Source organism: Macrosteles quadrilineatus, unplaced genomic scaffold, assembly GCF_028750875.1.
Source record: "Macrosteles quadrilineatus isolate MER2022 unplaced genomic scaffold, UCM_ALF_1.0 Scaffold_4__1_contigs__length_99947679, whole genome shotgun sequence".
In the NCBI taxonomy this organism is placed as follows: Eukaryota; Metazoa; Arthropoda; class Insecta; order Hemiptera; family Cicadellidae; genus Macrosteles; species Macrosteles quadrilineatus.
Window position 1 is genome coordinate 75,515,652 of NW_026542597.1, and position 15,912 is coordinate 75,531,563.

The following is a 15,912-nucleotide window of genomic DNA, read 5'->3' on the forward strand; positions in this document are numbered from 1 at the left end:
GAACACAAGAAGTACAATAATATGCAGTATAAAAGGAAAACTCCTAACTCGACATCTGTATCCAGAGAGACTCCATATCCTCTCAGTCAATTTGTCTTTGTCCGTTTTTCATTTTGTGTCCGTGTGTGTGCCCAATGGATGTATAAGGAAAAAATATTTTAATGCATTTAGTTTAAGCAAATTCGAATTTGATGGGAATCTGAATGGCATGGCTTGGCGGGTATTGGCAGGTTTCTTAAGGGAAGCCTGGCAATACAGATGGGCAATAGTAGAGGAGTTTAATTTTTAAATTTATGATTCTCCTATTTTTGAAGTGCCAATGCAACTTGTGAACTTTCTTTACTTAAAAATCTAACTATTTGTTTTTCTATATTTTTTTCAATAAATTGAGCTCTATTCTTTTTTTGATTTAATTAAAAAATTAAACTGTATTATTTGTTGTTCAAGTAGCTTTTTGTTATTTTTCTCAGTTTTTATCGTGATATTTTGATTATCTATATATTTATATTAATTTTAAGAGAAAACTAATTGTAACTTTGTTCTTTCATGTGTATTCTGTTGCCAACCTGGCCGAGGGCCCTTCCGGCCAATGCCTAGAAGTGTTTTGTCTAGCAGATGCTCTGCGAAATATCTGTGAATGTAAAAACAAAAGCAACAATAAATCACTTATTCATTCATTCATATAAAAGGAAATGTACAATGTACTTGTCAGACTAACAAATATAACAGAGAATAAAACATAACAAATAACATTTAGTAACAATTAGTTAAAACTATGAAAATTTACAACAAATCACCAAAGCGTCACTGGACCAAAGCTCTTAAAGATCAAGTTAAACATTATATGCAAAAAATTCAAATGCATTGTCTAACTGACACTTAATAATTGGCAATATACATTAATATTATATTTTTTCAGGAAAGGATATAAGCAAAGAGACTATCAAAACAACAAACGTAGTACATTGTATATGCCAAGGAAACGATCGTCAATAACGGACAAGTATTGGTTTTCTGATAAACCAGCGTTTGTGGACTTGTCTACTTTCATAGCATACGATGAGAAGCCAACAAAAAAACGCAAAGGTATGTAATATTATTTATAATATTTGTTAAAAATGGGTTTATAATTGTTATTGAATTTATATTTATTCATATGGTACACATTGGTGAGGAGAAAGCTAGTTTAGTGGTAGAGCATGGCTAGAGTTTTTTCTGGGTTCAATTTGATCCCAGTGATAATGTTTCAACCCTCTAGGCCAAGCCTGAAATAACGCCTGAAATGGTTTCGGCTAGCTAGGATGGGAAGGCATAAAAATAGAAAATAGCCTGTGTCATTGAGTCAACTATGGGGGTTTTTATCTTCAAACATGCTTACAACTTCAGATTATAGTGTTTTGGAAGCAATATTTATTTTATGAACCTTAACCCTTTGAGTCGAATTTTTTTCATGTTTTCGGCGAGTATAGGTCCCCATTTGAGCAGTAAAGATCGCCATTGAACCATAAAGATAAACTTTTTTGATTTTTTTTGTCGCCATTTTTGAGCAGTCAGGAAAATGGCGGGCGGCAACCTATACTCGCCATTAAAAAAAAATCTAAAATAAAAATAGTTGACCTTTGCGGTTGAATGGCGAGTATAGGTCACCGCCGGCGGCAACCTATACTCGCCATTAAAAAAAAAAAATCTAAAATAAAAATAGTTGACCTTTGCGGTTGAACGGTGAGTATAGGTCGCCGCCGCCAGTTTCTCTCCTCCTCGAATGGTCACATACTCACCAAAAAAGAAAAAAAATTCAACCTCAAAGGGTTAACAGGTTGATTCATTTCTAAAAAAAATAGCACAAGAGAATATTTTATATTTTTACTGCCACATTGATCCTGTTTTCCACCAGATATGACTATGTATGAATCATTCATCGCAGCCATCAGAAACTGTACTCATCACAAGACTCTTCGCCCTGTTCATTTAGCTACTGAAGGCTCGGAAATAAAAGTGAACAAAGGATGGTTGATAGCGGCATGGTTAGTTATTTATGTTTTTTTACTTGGATACTGCAAGTAGAATTTTGTTTATATTCAAACCAGAAGCTTGGTTTTATGTTAATTTGGTTAAAATAGAAGGCATCATTCTTCACTAAATGTTTGTCTCTTATTTTTGTATAACTAAAAACAAGCATTAGATTTTAAATAGATATATTAAATCGTAATGAATAGATAGCGAAATAACAAAAAATAAATATAAGACAACACACTCTATTTTTACCTCATAAAACACCTTAAAATTTGTCATCAGTTGATATATTAAGGATGATTTTATTTAAAATCCATGGCTTTTCGGTGCCCTAATGTCTACAAATTCTGGTTTCAGTCCGTTCAGTGTTTTTTTAGCTTGATAACTCGAGAAAGAAAAAATCCGATTTTTATGAAATTTGGTACTAACGTGTAAACCTTCAATTCTAATGAGTTCGCAAACAAGCATGATTGGACTATAAGGGAAAAAAATTATTATTTTAGGGGGAAAATTTGGTTTTTCTTATTTTTAACCATAATAACATAAAATTTAGCAACTTCTTTCCAAACCATTTGTTTGTATAGCTTATAAAAAAAAAATTATATTGCAGCATTATTATGCGCCTAATGGCTACGGTGAAAATTCCAAAAAAATTTGTAATTTAATATTTCAACTTTATCTTATAGAAAAAATTGTAAACTGTTAAAATTTGCTTGTTTATGAGCATATTTTCATCAAATTTGCAAGCATTTAAATGCAAAAAAATTCATTTCATACTAAACTATTAACATTTTACAAAAAAAAAACACCTACCCTCCCTGTTGCAGCAAACCTAAGTACTCGTTAAACTAAAGCTATTTAAATAGGGAATAAATGTGGTACTTTTTAGGAGATATTTTAGAGTAAATTCAATCAGGCAAATTGAAATTCGCTTAGTCTTCAGGTTTGCTGTGGTGGGGGTATTTTGTTTTTTAAATCGGTTTCATTACAAAGATATTTTAACAAGCAGGGAGCTAACTAATCTTCCCTCCCCAATATACAGTGTATTTCTTCATTCATTCACTCAATAAAAGGATATCTTTAGGTAAACACCTATTCAACTAATATTCGGTAATTTCTTTCAGGGTATTTTCAATTCTAGTGATTATTATATGTGCATATCTTGTTATGCTATACAGTCTTAAGTTTGGGAAAGTAAAAAGCTTAAAATGGTTAAGCAGCCTGGTGGCAGCACAAGCTCAAGATATTTTCATCTTTTCTCCGCTGAAAATACTGATACTTGCCTTATTATTATCAGCTGCATTTGAGGTGAGAGGATTTGTATGTTTGACAGTGACATTAGATTTATTTCTATATTGTGTAAGAATATGGTTCGAAAACGGTCATGGTACCATTTAATTAATTACGCGTGCAAATTGTGTACAAGTTTAACGAATGTAATTTAAATATTAATGACAGGCCTCATTTTTAATCTAATAATTTATTTGTGTTAATCAAAACAAGGGTTGATTGATACATTGAATTTTACTTTTTAAAGGAAATAATCCATGAAGCATGTTTTAAAGTAGAAGCATATTTAAGGGTAAAATCACAGTTTAAAGAATTTTTTTATTTGTAAATAGTTTTACTTCACATTACTATAAAATATTGTTTAGCATACCTAATTCTACTGCCTTCTTGGTAGTTTGTTGTTGTACACTTTACCCTTTTAGCCTAAGTGTGCAGCAGGTTTTCAAATGAAGTATGTCTGTAAACCAAGTGAGATGAAATAAATTACTAGTGAAATCTGTGAACCAAGAACAAATTTTGACTAATATTTTATTGTTTTCTTCTTTAGAGAACAACTGACATTTCTGCGTTCAAACTTGATGTCAACAAGGCAGTTAAATGTGACCTCGTTGGAGATAAAAAATACTTGGATAATTTAATAGAGTACCGAACAAAGAGTATATACTACCCCATGACAGATGAAGTTAAAGCTGTAAGTAGATGGTGTTTAAAAAAAATTCAATAATTTTATTTTAAATTACCATATATACAGGTAAGCACCATTAATTAAAATCAAACATAACTTAAATTGGTTGGTACAAAATATGAAAAGATTATAATACAGTACATTAGTGTAAAGAAAAATACAATTGAAGCAACTTAATGCATACCGGTAGTATCTTCTGGGGTTTAATTTTAGAATATGTAATTGTCAACTGAATCTTCTCCTTGAAATCATTATTGATTTGTTTCCTTTAACACCTATCATCTTTATGTGAGCTCTTTGGGGAACATTAGGATATGAACAACCCCTCTATGGTACGAATATTTAGAACAAAAACTACAGGGACAGAAATCCTTAATTTTTACTGTGAAAGTAAAAGCATACAGCCTAGTTACGTATGTTTTGTTTCGGAAGCTGTAAAAAATTTTATGCAAATGAACCCAAGACAATTAATTTTTTTAGAAAAAAAGAAGAAAGACCATGAGGAAAATGAAGTGGAGAATCATTTTAGATTTTCTCGCCGTGCTGACGTTTATATTGATTCTGTGCTACATTATGAAAATTCTGTGGAGCGGAGCGCACTTCCATCCTAACTCTCATGCTGCTGAGATGATGATGACCAAATATAACGGCCGATTTGTCGCACTGCAGGATGTTTACAATCGGACACAGTAAGTAAAATGGTGTTAGTTGAAAATTACGGGAAATTTTCACTCAAGTTTCTTTCATTGTTGATTTGAAATCCTGTGTTTTGTGTGTTATTTTATGTATATTTAATCTATGATGATCCATATTCATTCAGATGCTAAAATATCTTGGAGTTTGGAGGTGCATCAGTTTTTTTTTTTTTTTTTTTAACTAACATTTTTATTTAGGAAAACTAATAAATAATGAAAATTAAGGGATAAAAGTAAATCTATGATATGATCCAACTCTTTCAATAATATAAAAAAAAAATTATTTAATTGTTAATACGACCTTACGGCCAATAATTTACATTTTAATTGTATGTCCACAAATAGCACTTTTAGGAAAAAGAGTAGGTCTTAAACTGTTTAGGTGCTTCCGTGGAAATTTATCGATCTTGAACTGTTTTTATTTCTGTAACGAGCAGTTTACAACAAACTCCCCAACTCCTTTGACGGGTATATGTAAGGCTGAATTTTTGCCTGCTTTCTTTTTCCAGTAAATGTTCAAAATAGTGTGTTTCGGTCATTTCCACGGACATACCCCCTCCCCATGAAGGGCAAAACACTGTTTTGTTTTAAGAGGGTATTAATTAAAATACTTTAGGGCTTAATACATTATTTTTTTTACAGATTCTTTACCTACCTACAGAACACTTTTGTGCGGTCCTTGTTTGTTTTTAGATGGTTTAATGATTTAAATTTCCAAACACTAAGTCCTTCAGGTATAGTGCACAATTTTTTTTATTCATGTTTATTAATTTTTGACGTAAGTGTTTCAACTGAGAAAGTCTATGAGCTCTTTTTGGTTAAACATTGAATTACATTTGTTTTACGATAGAATACAAATTGTATTCCTTTATTCAATCCTTTTTTGACAATGAATACAAGTTGAACTGCATTTTATTGTACAAGAAAATGAAACACACGTAGAAGGTTATTTTTTCACAAGTTCTCCTACCACAAAATACACTTTGTTAAAATAAATAGTATAAGCAGACAAAATAATCTTATTAGCTCCCAAAAAGCTTTTTTGCTTTGCACTTCATTGTTATTGTTAGGTAAACGTGTTTTCCTTAAAATGAAACATAATAAATATTTAAAATCCTTGGGTGCTGCATCAAAATAATCTACTCCTAGAAATGAAGAGAACAAACTCTTGATGGAAATAACCTTAAATAAAACAAAAACATACATGCTGTTCTTCATATGACTGTTATTATAACTACTGTATTAGTCAGTGTTAACTGTCAAAAGCTTAATGGAAACTGTCATTGTCTCATTCATTGAACGTTCTGTTCAAATTAACTAATAATAACTAGACTTGTATGGATAATAAAACAAACTAAATTTCACTTTACTTGATGTTATGTACTACAGACGCTCCTGAAAGAAAAGACTGGACAAAGGATTTTGTATCCAAAATGGTGGGAGCTCCACGACTAAGGCAGTTACGAATTGTTGCCAGTAAGTTAAATTATATTGCTTGGTTGCTAGATAATTTATTTAACTGTCCCATAGCAAAAATAATAAAAAGTATTCACTGTAATTTTCAGATTGTATCTCAACTAAGATAAGCTGCTGAGGTATTGGTATTTCAAAATTGGATCAGTTAGGGAATCATTGCACACTTGTGCCAAGAATATTTTTTTTTTAAAGCTTCTTAAAAAATGTATTTAACAGAAAGCAAATCGAGTGGTTGTATTTTTTAGAGTAGAGAAATCGTTTACTGTATGTCTCTCTTAGTTTCAGATTCAGTCACATGAAACGGAAGCCAGCCCCAACTTGGATTTCTAGGAGATACACCATTGATTATAGGTTTGAGAAAGCCCAAACCTTGTACCAACTGCAAGCTACCTACTTCTGATATTGGCCATTACACGTTTCTGCTGATAGAAGTGTGTAGCTTTTTGATGGTTTGAAACTGTCCAGCTGTCCCAGATCATTGGGCTTTCAATAAATTATCCTGACTAATGAAACATCTGGTCTTAGTCAGTAACAAAGCTACACAAGCCATCTCACTCCATTCTACACTCATCCTTCGTTCATATTTGGTTTAAAATACACACCTAGGTGGAGTCCGATCTCAAATGATAATGATGAGCATATCCTAGACGTTTCTTAGGTCGTATTGACACTCCAATAGCAGACGATTACTTTGCAACAGTGGTTATCAGGACTTGAGTCGACATTTAACTGCAATGTTTGATGTAATTCTTTGCATCATTGTTGAGTTAATTTACAAAAATATTGACTCTAGTTGAATTGTCTGCCAGGTTCCTGCGCAGTACATCACGTTATGGTAGTCGCTGTGCAGGATTGCATCCGACCGTGGAGTGAGGGCTACATGGACACTGACACTTACGGTGTCCAATGGAAGAAGGCGGACTTTGACGACGAGATTGCGTATGCTTGGGGTTACCGGACCTACTGGATGTATCAGGAGCCCAAGAACACCTCTGTGTTTCCATTATCTGGTATGGTCACTTTGACGTTTGCTAACCTAACCGATAAAAGCTAGACCTACAATTTTTCAAATTTGAAATTTGTTTAAAGTAGTTTGTATTACTGAAAGGAAATTTTGGAAGGCTTGTGTCAAAGAATCAATCCATATCTGTACAGACTGTACAGTTTTCACGTTGTATATTCGCTTATTCCTTAGCCGAGTGTCAATTTGATTTGTAATGAAATAGATTACCTACATCTTTTATATGACTTTAAATACTACTCTAGGTTGAAACTGGCGAGTCTAGTACTTGTCAGTAAATAATTATGAGGATAGAAAGAACTATGGTTCAAGCACAATGATGTGTCAAAATAGTGGTTAATGTTTTAGTCAGTTTTTTGGTATAGGTAGTTCTTGAAACTGTTAACAGTAAAAAAACGTTTTCTAAGAATGGGAATGAGATTCATTATCACAAATATAATCACGTGCATACTTACATATCAAGTGGATTATGTCATGGGTTGGTCATATTTCGATTTAAAACAGCATCATACCACAATGATTAGCACATCCGTTTGGTTGCCACTACCTTGATTGAAAAAATTCTGTAATCCTTTAAATGTGATTTCAAAATTCAATTTTATTTTTGTATACGTATGTTTTCCAGTGAAAAATGTTTGTTTGGTTGAAAAATGCACACTTTTGTTGAGTCAATTTACATTTACTGGACAAAATGCTGTAGTTTTACAAATTATAAACAAAATCCAAGAACTTCTTAAGATTACTTAGTAGTTTAAAATTATTTCACAATTAAATCAAAGCTTTTGAGTACCATATTTAAACTGTTCATTATCTACGTTGCCTATATCTTCACACATACAATTTACTTTGAGAGTTGCTGACTAAAAAAAATATATTTAATAATAAATAATAAATATTTTTATAGGGAAATCGGGAGTTGTCTATCCCTCCGGAGGGTACATTCTACCTCTTGCCGTCAAGAGAGATCAGAGCAAATCATACGCAATCCAAGTGGAGCAGGAACATTGGGTCGATCATCGTACAAGAGCCGTGTTTCTTGAGCTGACGCTGTACAATGTAAACAACAACTTGTTCAGTCAAGTTACGGCGATCATAGAACACATGACCTCTGGGCTCTTCATGACGCTTGCGAACGTAAGTGACAGTGTAATATTTTTTAGCTGTAGCCCGAAATTGTTTTTTTACATTACTTCAGGCTGGACCTAGAGGTTGCGGCATTTTTTACTTAGATAATATCCATTGATGACTGATGGGATTTGAACCTGGGAGCTCGGGGACCGAAGTCTCGAACTCTTCCACTTGACCAGCTTGCTCACACAGTGGAATATTAAGAATGTTTTGTGTTTTCACGCCAATGATATTCATAAAATTTTTGTAATAGAACTGCAAAAACTCTGATTGTTTTACTACCTACTTTACTTGAATTTAGTTAGATATCATCATTGATTAGCCAATGAGGCATCAGAAACCAGAATTGACTACACTTAGGATCGAACCAACAACCTTTAGATTTAAAGGCGAGTATTAACCACTTGGCTACTCAGACGATTCTAAGACAAACTAATGTGATGCTTGGTGATCAAAAGAGTGGAAAGAAAACAATTTCGGGTAAAAAAAGTAAATAGTTAAATCACTAGTAGTGTTACCGATGCTTTGGATTGGATGATGGACCTAGGTTCAAGAGCCATTCAAAGCTATTGTTCAAAACAGCTACCCTATCACCTCTGATTATAAAAGAAAAATGGTATATTCTCTATTACCATAATTCCGTTCAAATGTTGAAAAAAATAGGTTTTACAAATTAATATTTTGTTTCTTGATTGAATGTTTACCATCATTAGGCCATCACAGATGGCATAGTAATAACATTTATAATAATCATTAGTGGTAACATTTTGGACAGCTGTTGATGTCGCCCTAGGGGCGTAGAGAGAATGGGCGCGTTCTGGGAACATGTACCAGTGCACCGGTGCAGATTAACCGGTGACTTACTCACCGGTGCTGCCCCGGGGCAAGATTCTTGGTATCCCAGAACGGTTAGTCACCGGTTTACGGTACACATCGGATTATAATTTACACATTCACCTACTATTTGCTTTATAATATTTAAATCAAACAGACTTGCCCTCACGGAATAAATTATTTGAAAATTATTATTTATTACGTAATATAACCCCCTCATTGAACAAATGGTTCACTCATTACGCAACATAACCTATAAAACTAATGAACATTATTCGGTGGACCCGCCATCTTGCCGTAACTGCAAGCTGTTGTCAAAGAAACTGACGAATCAGAGGCCACCGGTATTATGCACCGTACAATTTCTCCGGTGCATAAATCTTGCACCGGTGGAGGAAAAAGAGGAAATAGCTGTCTGCTAGGTTAACTCACCGGTCTCCCAGAACGACACATTTTTTGCACCGGTACATGTTCCCAGAACGCGCTCAATCTTTAACATATTTCCAGATTTATGTTTGTATACAGAGCCATAATTCATTGAAATGTAAAGAAGTTATAGCTGTTATACTTACTATACCTACAAGTAAATAATTTATTTATTTATTATTTAGAAGTAGAGATTTACTAAAAATGTTTTTTATTACTTCCAGGTGGATTCAGTACACACAAAAGAAGATTTCAGTGTTTGGAACTTAATTTACATAGTCTTCATTGCTGCTTTGGCCTTACGAATCGCTTACAAAATGAACAGAAATGGATTGTTCAATTTTTTCAGGAATTTTCTAAACATTTATGAAGTACTAGTTGTGGCTGTTGGAGTGCTAAGTGTAATATTTTATCTGATTCATACGAAAGTTTCTACTATTTATGTAGAGGAATTCTACAGGGAAGGGCTAGATTTGTTCTTCAATTTTGAAGATATGATCAAGTATTTTCGGTACACCAAGGCACTTTTGTGGATACTCTTCTGTTTGTTGGTGTTCCGGTTGTTTGTGAGCTGGCATTTCGGTGAGAACTACTTCTACTATTACCACACGTTCGTGTTTTCTTTACAATGGATTGTCATTTTGTTGATTTTCTTGTTGTATTACTTTTATTTAGTCTGGAGAATGATTGGTTACTCCATTGACGGAAAAGTTTTTTACAACAGCCGTGTGAATATTCTACACTACAAAATGTACAACTGTATATACAAACGAGATTTCCACGATCGAACTAAACTGATCGCCTTTGTACTATGTGTAATGGCGTTATTTTTTAAAGTAATTTTCTTTGTGATGTTCACTCACTACTTCCAAATAGGAAAACGGAAGCGATTACTTCCAATGGAATATTTAAACTTTTTCACTTTTTTTGCTGAAGAATTTGGACGATGTTTCGGGAAGAAAAAAGAAGAGGAATTTGCAACTGATAGACAAATACATAGGAAGAGAGATGTTAAAAGGTCAAAGAGGTCTACCATGTATTAATTTTTCCACCCCATAGTTCTGTTGGTATATTTATGCAACCTTTATCATTTTTGTATTATAATAGCTAAAATTTAAAATAAAATACTTCTATCCATAGTTTTTAATGTATATAGAAAATGGGTTAGCTGTATTTAAGTTAATCCTCAATTCAAGTTTAATTGAATAAAAAGAAAACCTAATAGAATTCAAATTCCAGCTTTAACTGACTAAACCTTGAGTCTAGGCCTGTGTTATAAACACTTATTTAAAAACAAAAAAACAAAGGCTCTCTAAAGTCTTTACTGTCCACCCCTAAATCAGTATGGTATAGGTATAGGGTAATTGTAGAAGGATGTAAACATTGGCAAAACGAGGCCCGCAGTGGGTTGTCATTAGTTTCAAGGTAGTGATTAAATTTTAGGAATCTGCTGATTGGCTGATTGACGTATTTAAAGCTACAAAGGTTTACGTCGTTCTTGATAGTCTTATAGATGGGAGTGTTGCACGACGTCCAAGTGCCACGACGTCCAATAATATTTTTCTAGTGCCACGACGTCCAAAACATAATTTTTGAGTTGTTGCACGACGTCCAAGTGTCACGACGTCCAAAAGTACAGTAACTGCCAAAAATATAGTCTTTCTACAAGCTTTGGACGTCGTGGCACTTGGACGTCGTGAAACAGCGCACTATATAATTGTAAAGACGTATCATTTGCACCACGTCCAAAGCCTCTGCCAGTTGCACGACGTCCAAGTGCCACGACGTCCAATCAATATTTGACTGTTGCACGACGTCCAAGTGCCACGACGTCCAAAGTGCCTGCACACTGTGAACACTGTTTGCCGACCTCAGTGCATACAGTTCGCATTGCAATTATTGAAGGCAACTAGTCCTAGTCAACTGTTTGAAAGTTGTCAACCGCTTCGTCTTCGATTAATGTTTAAATTATTCAATATTCAATGGTTCTAATTGAACTAATTATTGCATTAGCTTAAATTTTTTATATGTAAAATAAATACTATGTCACCGTAAAATGTAATGATGCAGTATTTCTGTTGTTATGATTGCATAATTGATTTCTACAAAATAGAGCTATGTCATAGAAACGAAATAAATAAATGACTACCTACACTATTCACTATATTGTATGATTAATACAATAAATTAATCGCTAGCCCAAAAGTAAATATGGTTGGTTTTAATGTGAGTAGTGGTAGAATTCTAAGTACTGCAGTAGAACGAATTGTCATACTATATCAATTGGTAGCAAATTTACTCGTAAGATAAAATGTATGCACAGTTTTATAACAGCTGTAAGACTTCCCATTTAAGTACCGGTATCATTGAAATTGTATAACTTCCATTGAACAGAAATGAGATAAGTAGATATTGATACACAGATATATGAATTTTCATACACTTATAATATGACGAATTCAAAAAAGTTGTATCCGTCAAATGTGCTAAATATTATGTACACTATCAACTTTTTAAGCTATAATGATGTTACTACAATGGTTAAGGTTAAAAATGTTTCCTGTGAAACAGTGGGAATAATTCGTTTTAAAAGAAATCATTCATCATGGATATAGGAAATAATTAAGATTCTATAATCATTGCCCTATCAACCTAGGCCCTTTTCCTGAGTGTTATGAGGTTTATGTTTTGATTTATTTTTGTGTAAACCGTAATATAATCCCCCTGCCACAGCAAATCTGTAGACTGAATTTCCATTTGCCTGATTATATAATTTCACTAAAATATGTTAGAAAATTACCCTTTTACCATATTTATTTATATTTTCCTATTTTTCCTATTTGTCGGTATGGAACTATTGTGATAGCTTTTTGTTTACAGTGCAAACCATGGATGTATGGATGGATGGATGGATGTTTGTGACAAGCAAACGCGAAAAATACTAAACCGACAAGGTTGAACTTTGGTATGATGATAGATGACATCCCCGATTAACATATTCTTACCTCAAAAATTCTTTCAGTCTCCGCCCCAGTGGCTCTAGCTCTGGACTTTCTCATGTTAACCTTATGAGAATTCATATTTAAAAAAATTAAAGAATTTTGTCAGCCGTTTCAACTGTACAAGTTGGTTCTATGATATTAAACAGCATTAAAAAGTTATAAGGCTTGCCAAACAGGGTGCAGCACTATTATGTTGTTTGTTTGCATTAATGACCACAGCTAATTTGAACCAACTAGCAAAAAAAGTTGTGGTACACAATGAGAACTTTACTTTTTCCATGGTCTAGGTGCAAGAACATCAGGACTATGGTAGATGTGTGCTACACAATAGGATACCGTATAAATTAAGAGACCAGTTTTTTTTTTTTTTTTAAATCGTGTCCTCTTCCATAACTGCAATAAGCATTTATACTTATATGTAAACCCCGTACGAAGGACGGGTACTCTGCTAGTAACACAATAATACAAATACAGTATACTAATACAATAATACTGTAGGTTTCCGTAGTCTGTGGCCGTAGGTTCATCTGAACTGTCAATCAATTCTGAGAAATTCACAGTTGTAAATTCTTACTAGTCTTTTTCTAAGTTCACGTCGCACTCGCAATTAGTTCGCATGTTTTATGTAGGAAAACAGGTATGCCCTAAGTCATAGCATTTGTAGGTTAAGTATAATAATAACAAACATGCTTATCGTAGGTTTGTAGGCATACTGGTTCAAGAATATGCCGTGGTAGGTTTTGTTTATAAATTTTATGTTTTAATTCTTGTCTAATGACGATATTGATTTGTATTAGTGCGAAAATTTTAATTTATTTGTCAAGGGCATGAGCGGCCCTCTAGTCTATGTATGTTACATGAAGCACAACATGAAAAAGAATAAATTAAAGTAAGGTAAAAAACGGATCAGTTGCTGAAGGTCTAAATCTCGGAAGGTCTAATCAGACCTTCGACACACATTTTGCAGTTTGTACTTGATGCTGAGGATCCCATGAATCCTGTACAAAATATAAAAAAATGTTTCATTCAAACTACAATTTTATTATTTTATTACTTTTCCGAGAACCAGCCTTTATCAGGACTTCCGCTCCCACGCTAGTTGGCAACATCAACTGTGCTATATGAAAACAATAAATCTTGAGTAAATATACTGTAATGTTGAATTTTGAGGTTGTGGTGTTCCTTCGTAAACACATTCAATTATAATCTAGGAATATGTAAATTTATTGTTATACGTTAACTTTATTGATATTCGATTCGCTACAGTACTATTAAACCTATAACATTTTCAATTCATGTGCGTTGTATTTTAGAGTTGGGGAAACAAAAGAACCCTGTGTGCAACTTATTTATATGATACTAGCTGTGTGCCCGTTCTACGCACGGGGATCTTAAAGTAGTCAGTTGAAACCTTCTTATATTAAGAAAAGCAGTTGGTTTGCATATTTTCAGATATGCTTGCAAAACTATTATATATAAACCTTCGCAAATACAGTATCTGACAGTTTCAAGCCAAAACAAATCTATGAGGCATAGCCCTAAGGCCTATAGTTGAAAGTTACTTCCCACAATGGTTAAAGGCATTTAAAGTACTACCTCAACCTTACCATTTAACACTTTATTCGGGTTGACATTTTCATTATCAAGGTGCTCTTGTCCTTTTCGTGACACTGAGAAATAAGGACATAAATGCGTTACCAACAGACATACACACAAAAATACAGAACTTAATTAGGGAATTTGCTACGTTTTAAGCATAACAAAGTACATATAAAATTAGAATTTGAAATCTTTGTCAATGTCATCAAATTTTATCATAACAATTTATATTTGCTTGGACCGAAGATGACCCGAAATGCTGTCGAAATGACGGCTTACTTTATAAAATGAAGTACTATAGACAATTTAGATTGGTAATGGTAATTTAACCTATAATAAAAATTACCAAAATAGGCCACGAACTATTGATACATAAACAACGTAAATCGTAAACAATTCATGATGGTTTGCTAAACAAATGTTTTACTTAAATGAGTTATCATTTTCTTAGCATAAACTAACATTTTGGAATCCAGACAGAAAAAGCAAAACTTATACAGTTAAGGCATCAATTAAATTGAATAAGGCTGTAATACCACTGTATAAATAAGGTGCAACACCAACGATAACTAATTTGTAAATTACAGTGATGTGTTGGTACGTAAAAATGATTCTTGCTGCTGCCAACGGTTCTAAGGAAAAAAACCAGTACCAAAAACCAACGTTTACAGTTAAGAATTACGTCCGACAAATTAAATGCGTTAATCAAGTCCCAAGGTTATTGATTTCTTGGTTTTGGATTTTCTCGTGAAAAGTTATCGGCAATCAAAATTATTTCCCATTGCTTTATTCGTAAACAACTTTTAATGTAAACTTATTCAGTTTGAAAAAAAAACAACCTTATAAAAAAAGTTTCCCAGCCCTATACAACACTGATTCAAGGTTATCAAAACTCAAGAACAATTTTATACACAAAGAATCTCTGGTTCCTAACCTGGATGATGTTATTAAATTTCATTTACGGTTTCACTATATTATTCCACTTGCGATTAATTAAATCCGTTATGTAAGACAACGATTTTAATCTCACTTGGATAAATGGGCTTTGCCTTCAAAACGTGATCGGAAATGGTTGTGGTATTTGTAAACATATCAGTGACAGCGAGAAAAAATAATCTTGATCCGAACAGCTGTTCGTTATTTCATAGATCATTATGTGATAAAAATTGGACGAAAACACGACAAAAATCGCACAAAACTGCATTTTTTAAAGTCCGTAATATTATTTACTAAGTAGTGAGGCCATATTTTAATGGCTAAAGACACTATCGCCAATCCAGTGAATACATTAAAATGACTTGGATCTTGATAGGTACTCTCGTTTTCCTGGAGAAGATTGCGTAAAATGTCATCTTGAGTGTTACAGGAAGACAGACAGACAGAAATTTAGATGAGACTTGTTTCGGCTTCTTTAATGTATAAAACGTAAAAATAACCTACAAATGAATGATTCTGAGCAATGTACAGACAAAACACCTTTTTTTTTTATATAGATTCTCATTGGTTGCAATTTAATAAGTGGTGTAGCAAAACACAAACACAAAATTTATTGAAATGAAATTAAGTCAATGTTAAGTGAATACTATTAACAAACATATTTGCTACATAAAGACATTTAATTGAAGCCTAAAAAACAGTTCGAAAAAGGCATTCTATTCCTTATACTAGTAAAAATTAAAATGAGGGTATAAAAAATAGTTTTCAAAGATCATGTTAATCAATGTACATTCATCTAGTCTTGAA

General features: G+C 33.1%; 1 protein-coding gene across 1 annotated transcript in view; it reads left to right on the forward strand.

Annotated features, from left to right (window-relative positions):
• Nucleotides 1-10,785, forward strand: part of LOC128993062 (polycystic kidney disease protein 1-like 2) — a 28,836-nt gene extending 18,051 nt beyond the window's left edge. Inside the window, exons 11-20 of the mRNA XM_054416818.1 lie at nucleotides 920-1,086; nucleotides 1,895-2,024; nucleotides 3,138-3,321; nucleotides 3,851-3,994; nucleotides 4,469-4,677; nucleotides 5,326-5,417; nucleotides 6,073-6,159; nucleotides 6,969-7,169; nucleotides 8,085-8,314; nucleotides 9,793-10,785. Coding sequence (XP_054272793.1) covers nucleotides 920-1,086; nucleotides 1,895-2,024; nucleotides 3,138-3,321; nucleotides 3,851-3,994; nucleotides 4,469-4,677; nucleotides 5,326-5,417; nucleotides 6,073-6,159; nucleotides 6,969-7,169; nucleotides 8,085-8,314; nucleotides 9,793-10,611 — 2,263 coding nt within the window. The 3' untranslated portion in view covers nucleotides 10,612-10,785. The remainder of the gene's footprint in view (nucleotides 1-919; nucleotides 1,087-1,894; nucleotides 2,025-3,137; nucleotides 3,322-3,850; nucleotides 3,995-4,468; nucleotides 4,678-5,325; nucleotides 5,418-6,072; nucleotides 6,160-6,968; nucleotides 7,170-8,084; nucleotides 8,315-9,792) is intronic.
• Nucleotides 10,786-15,912: the final 5,127 nt, after the last annotated feature.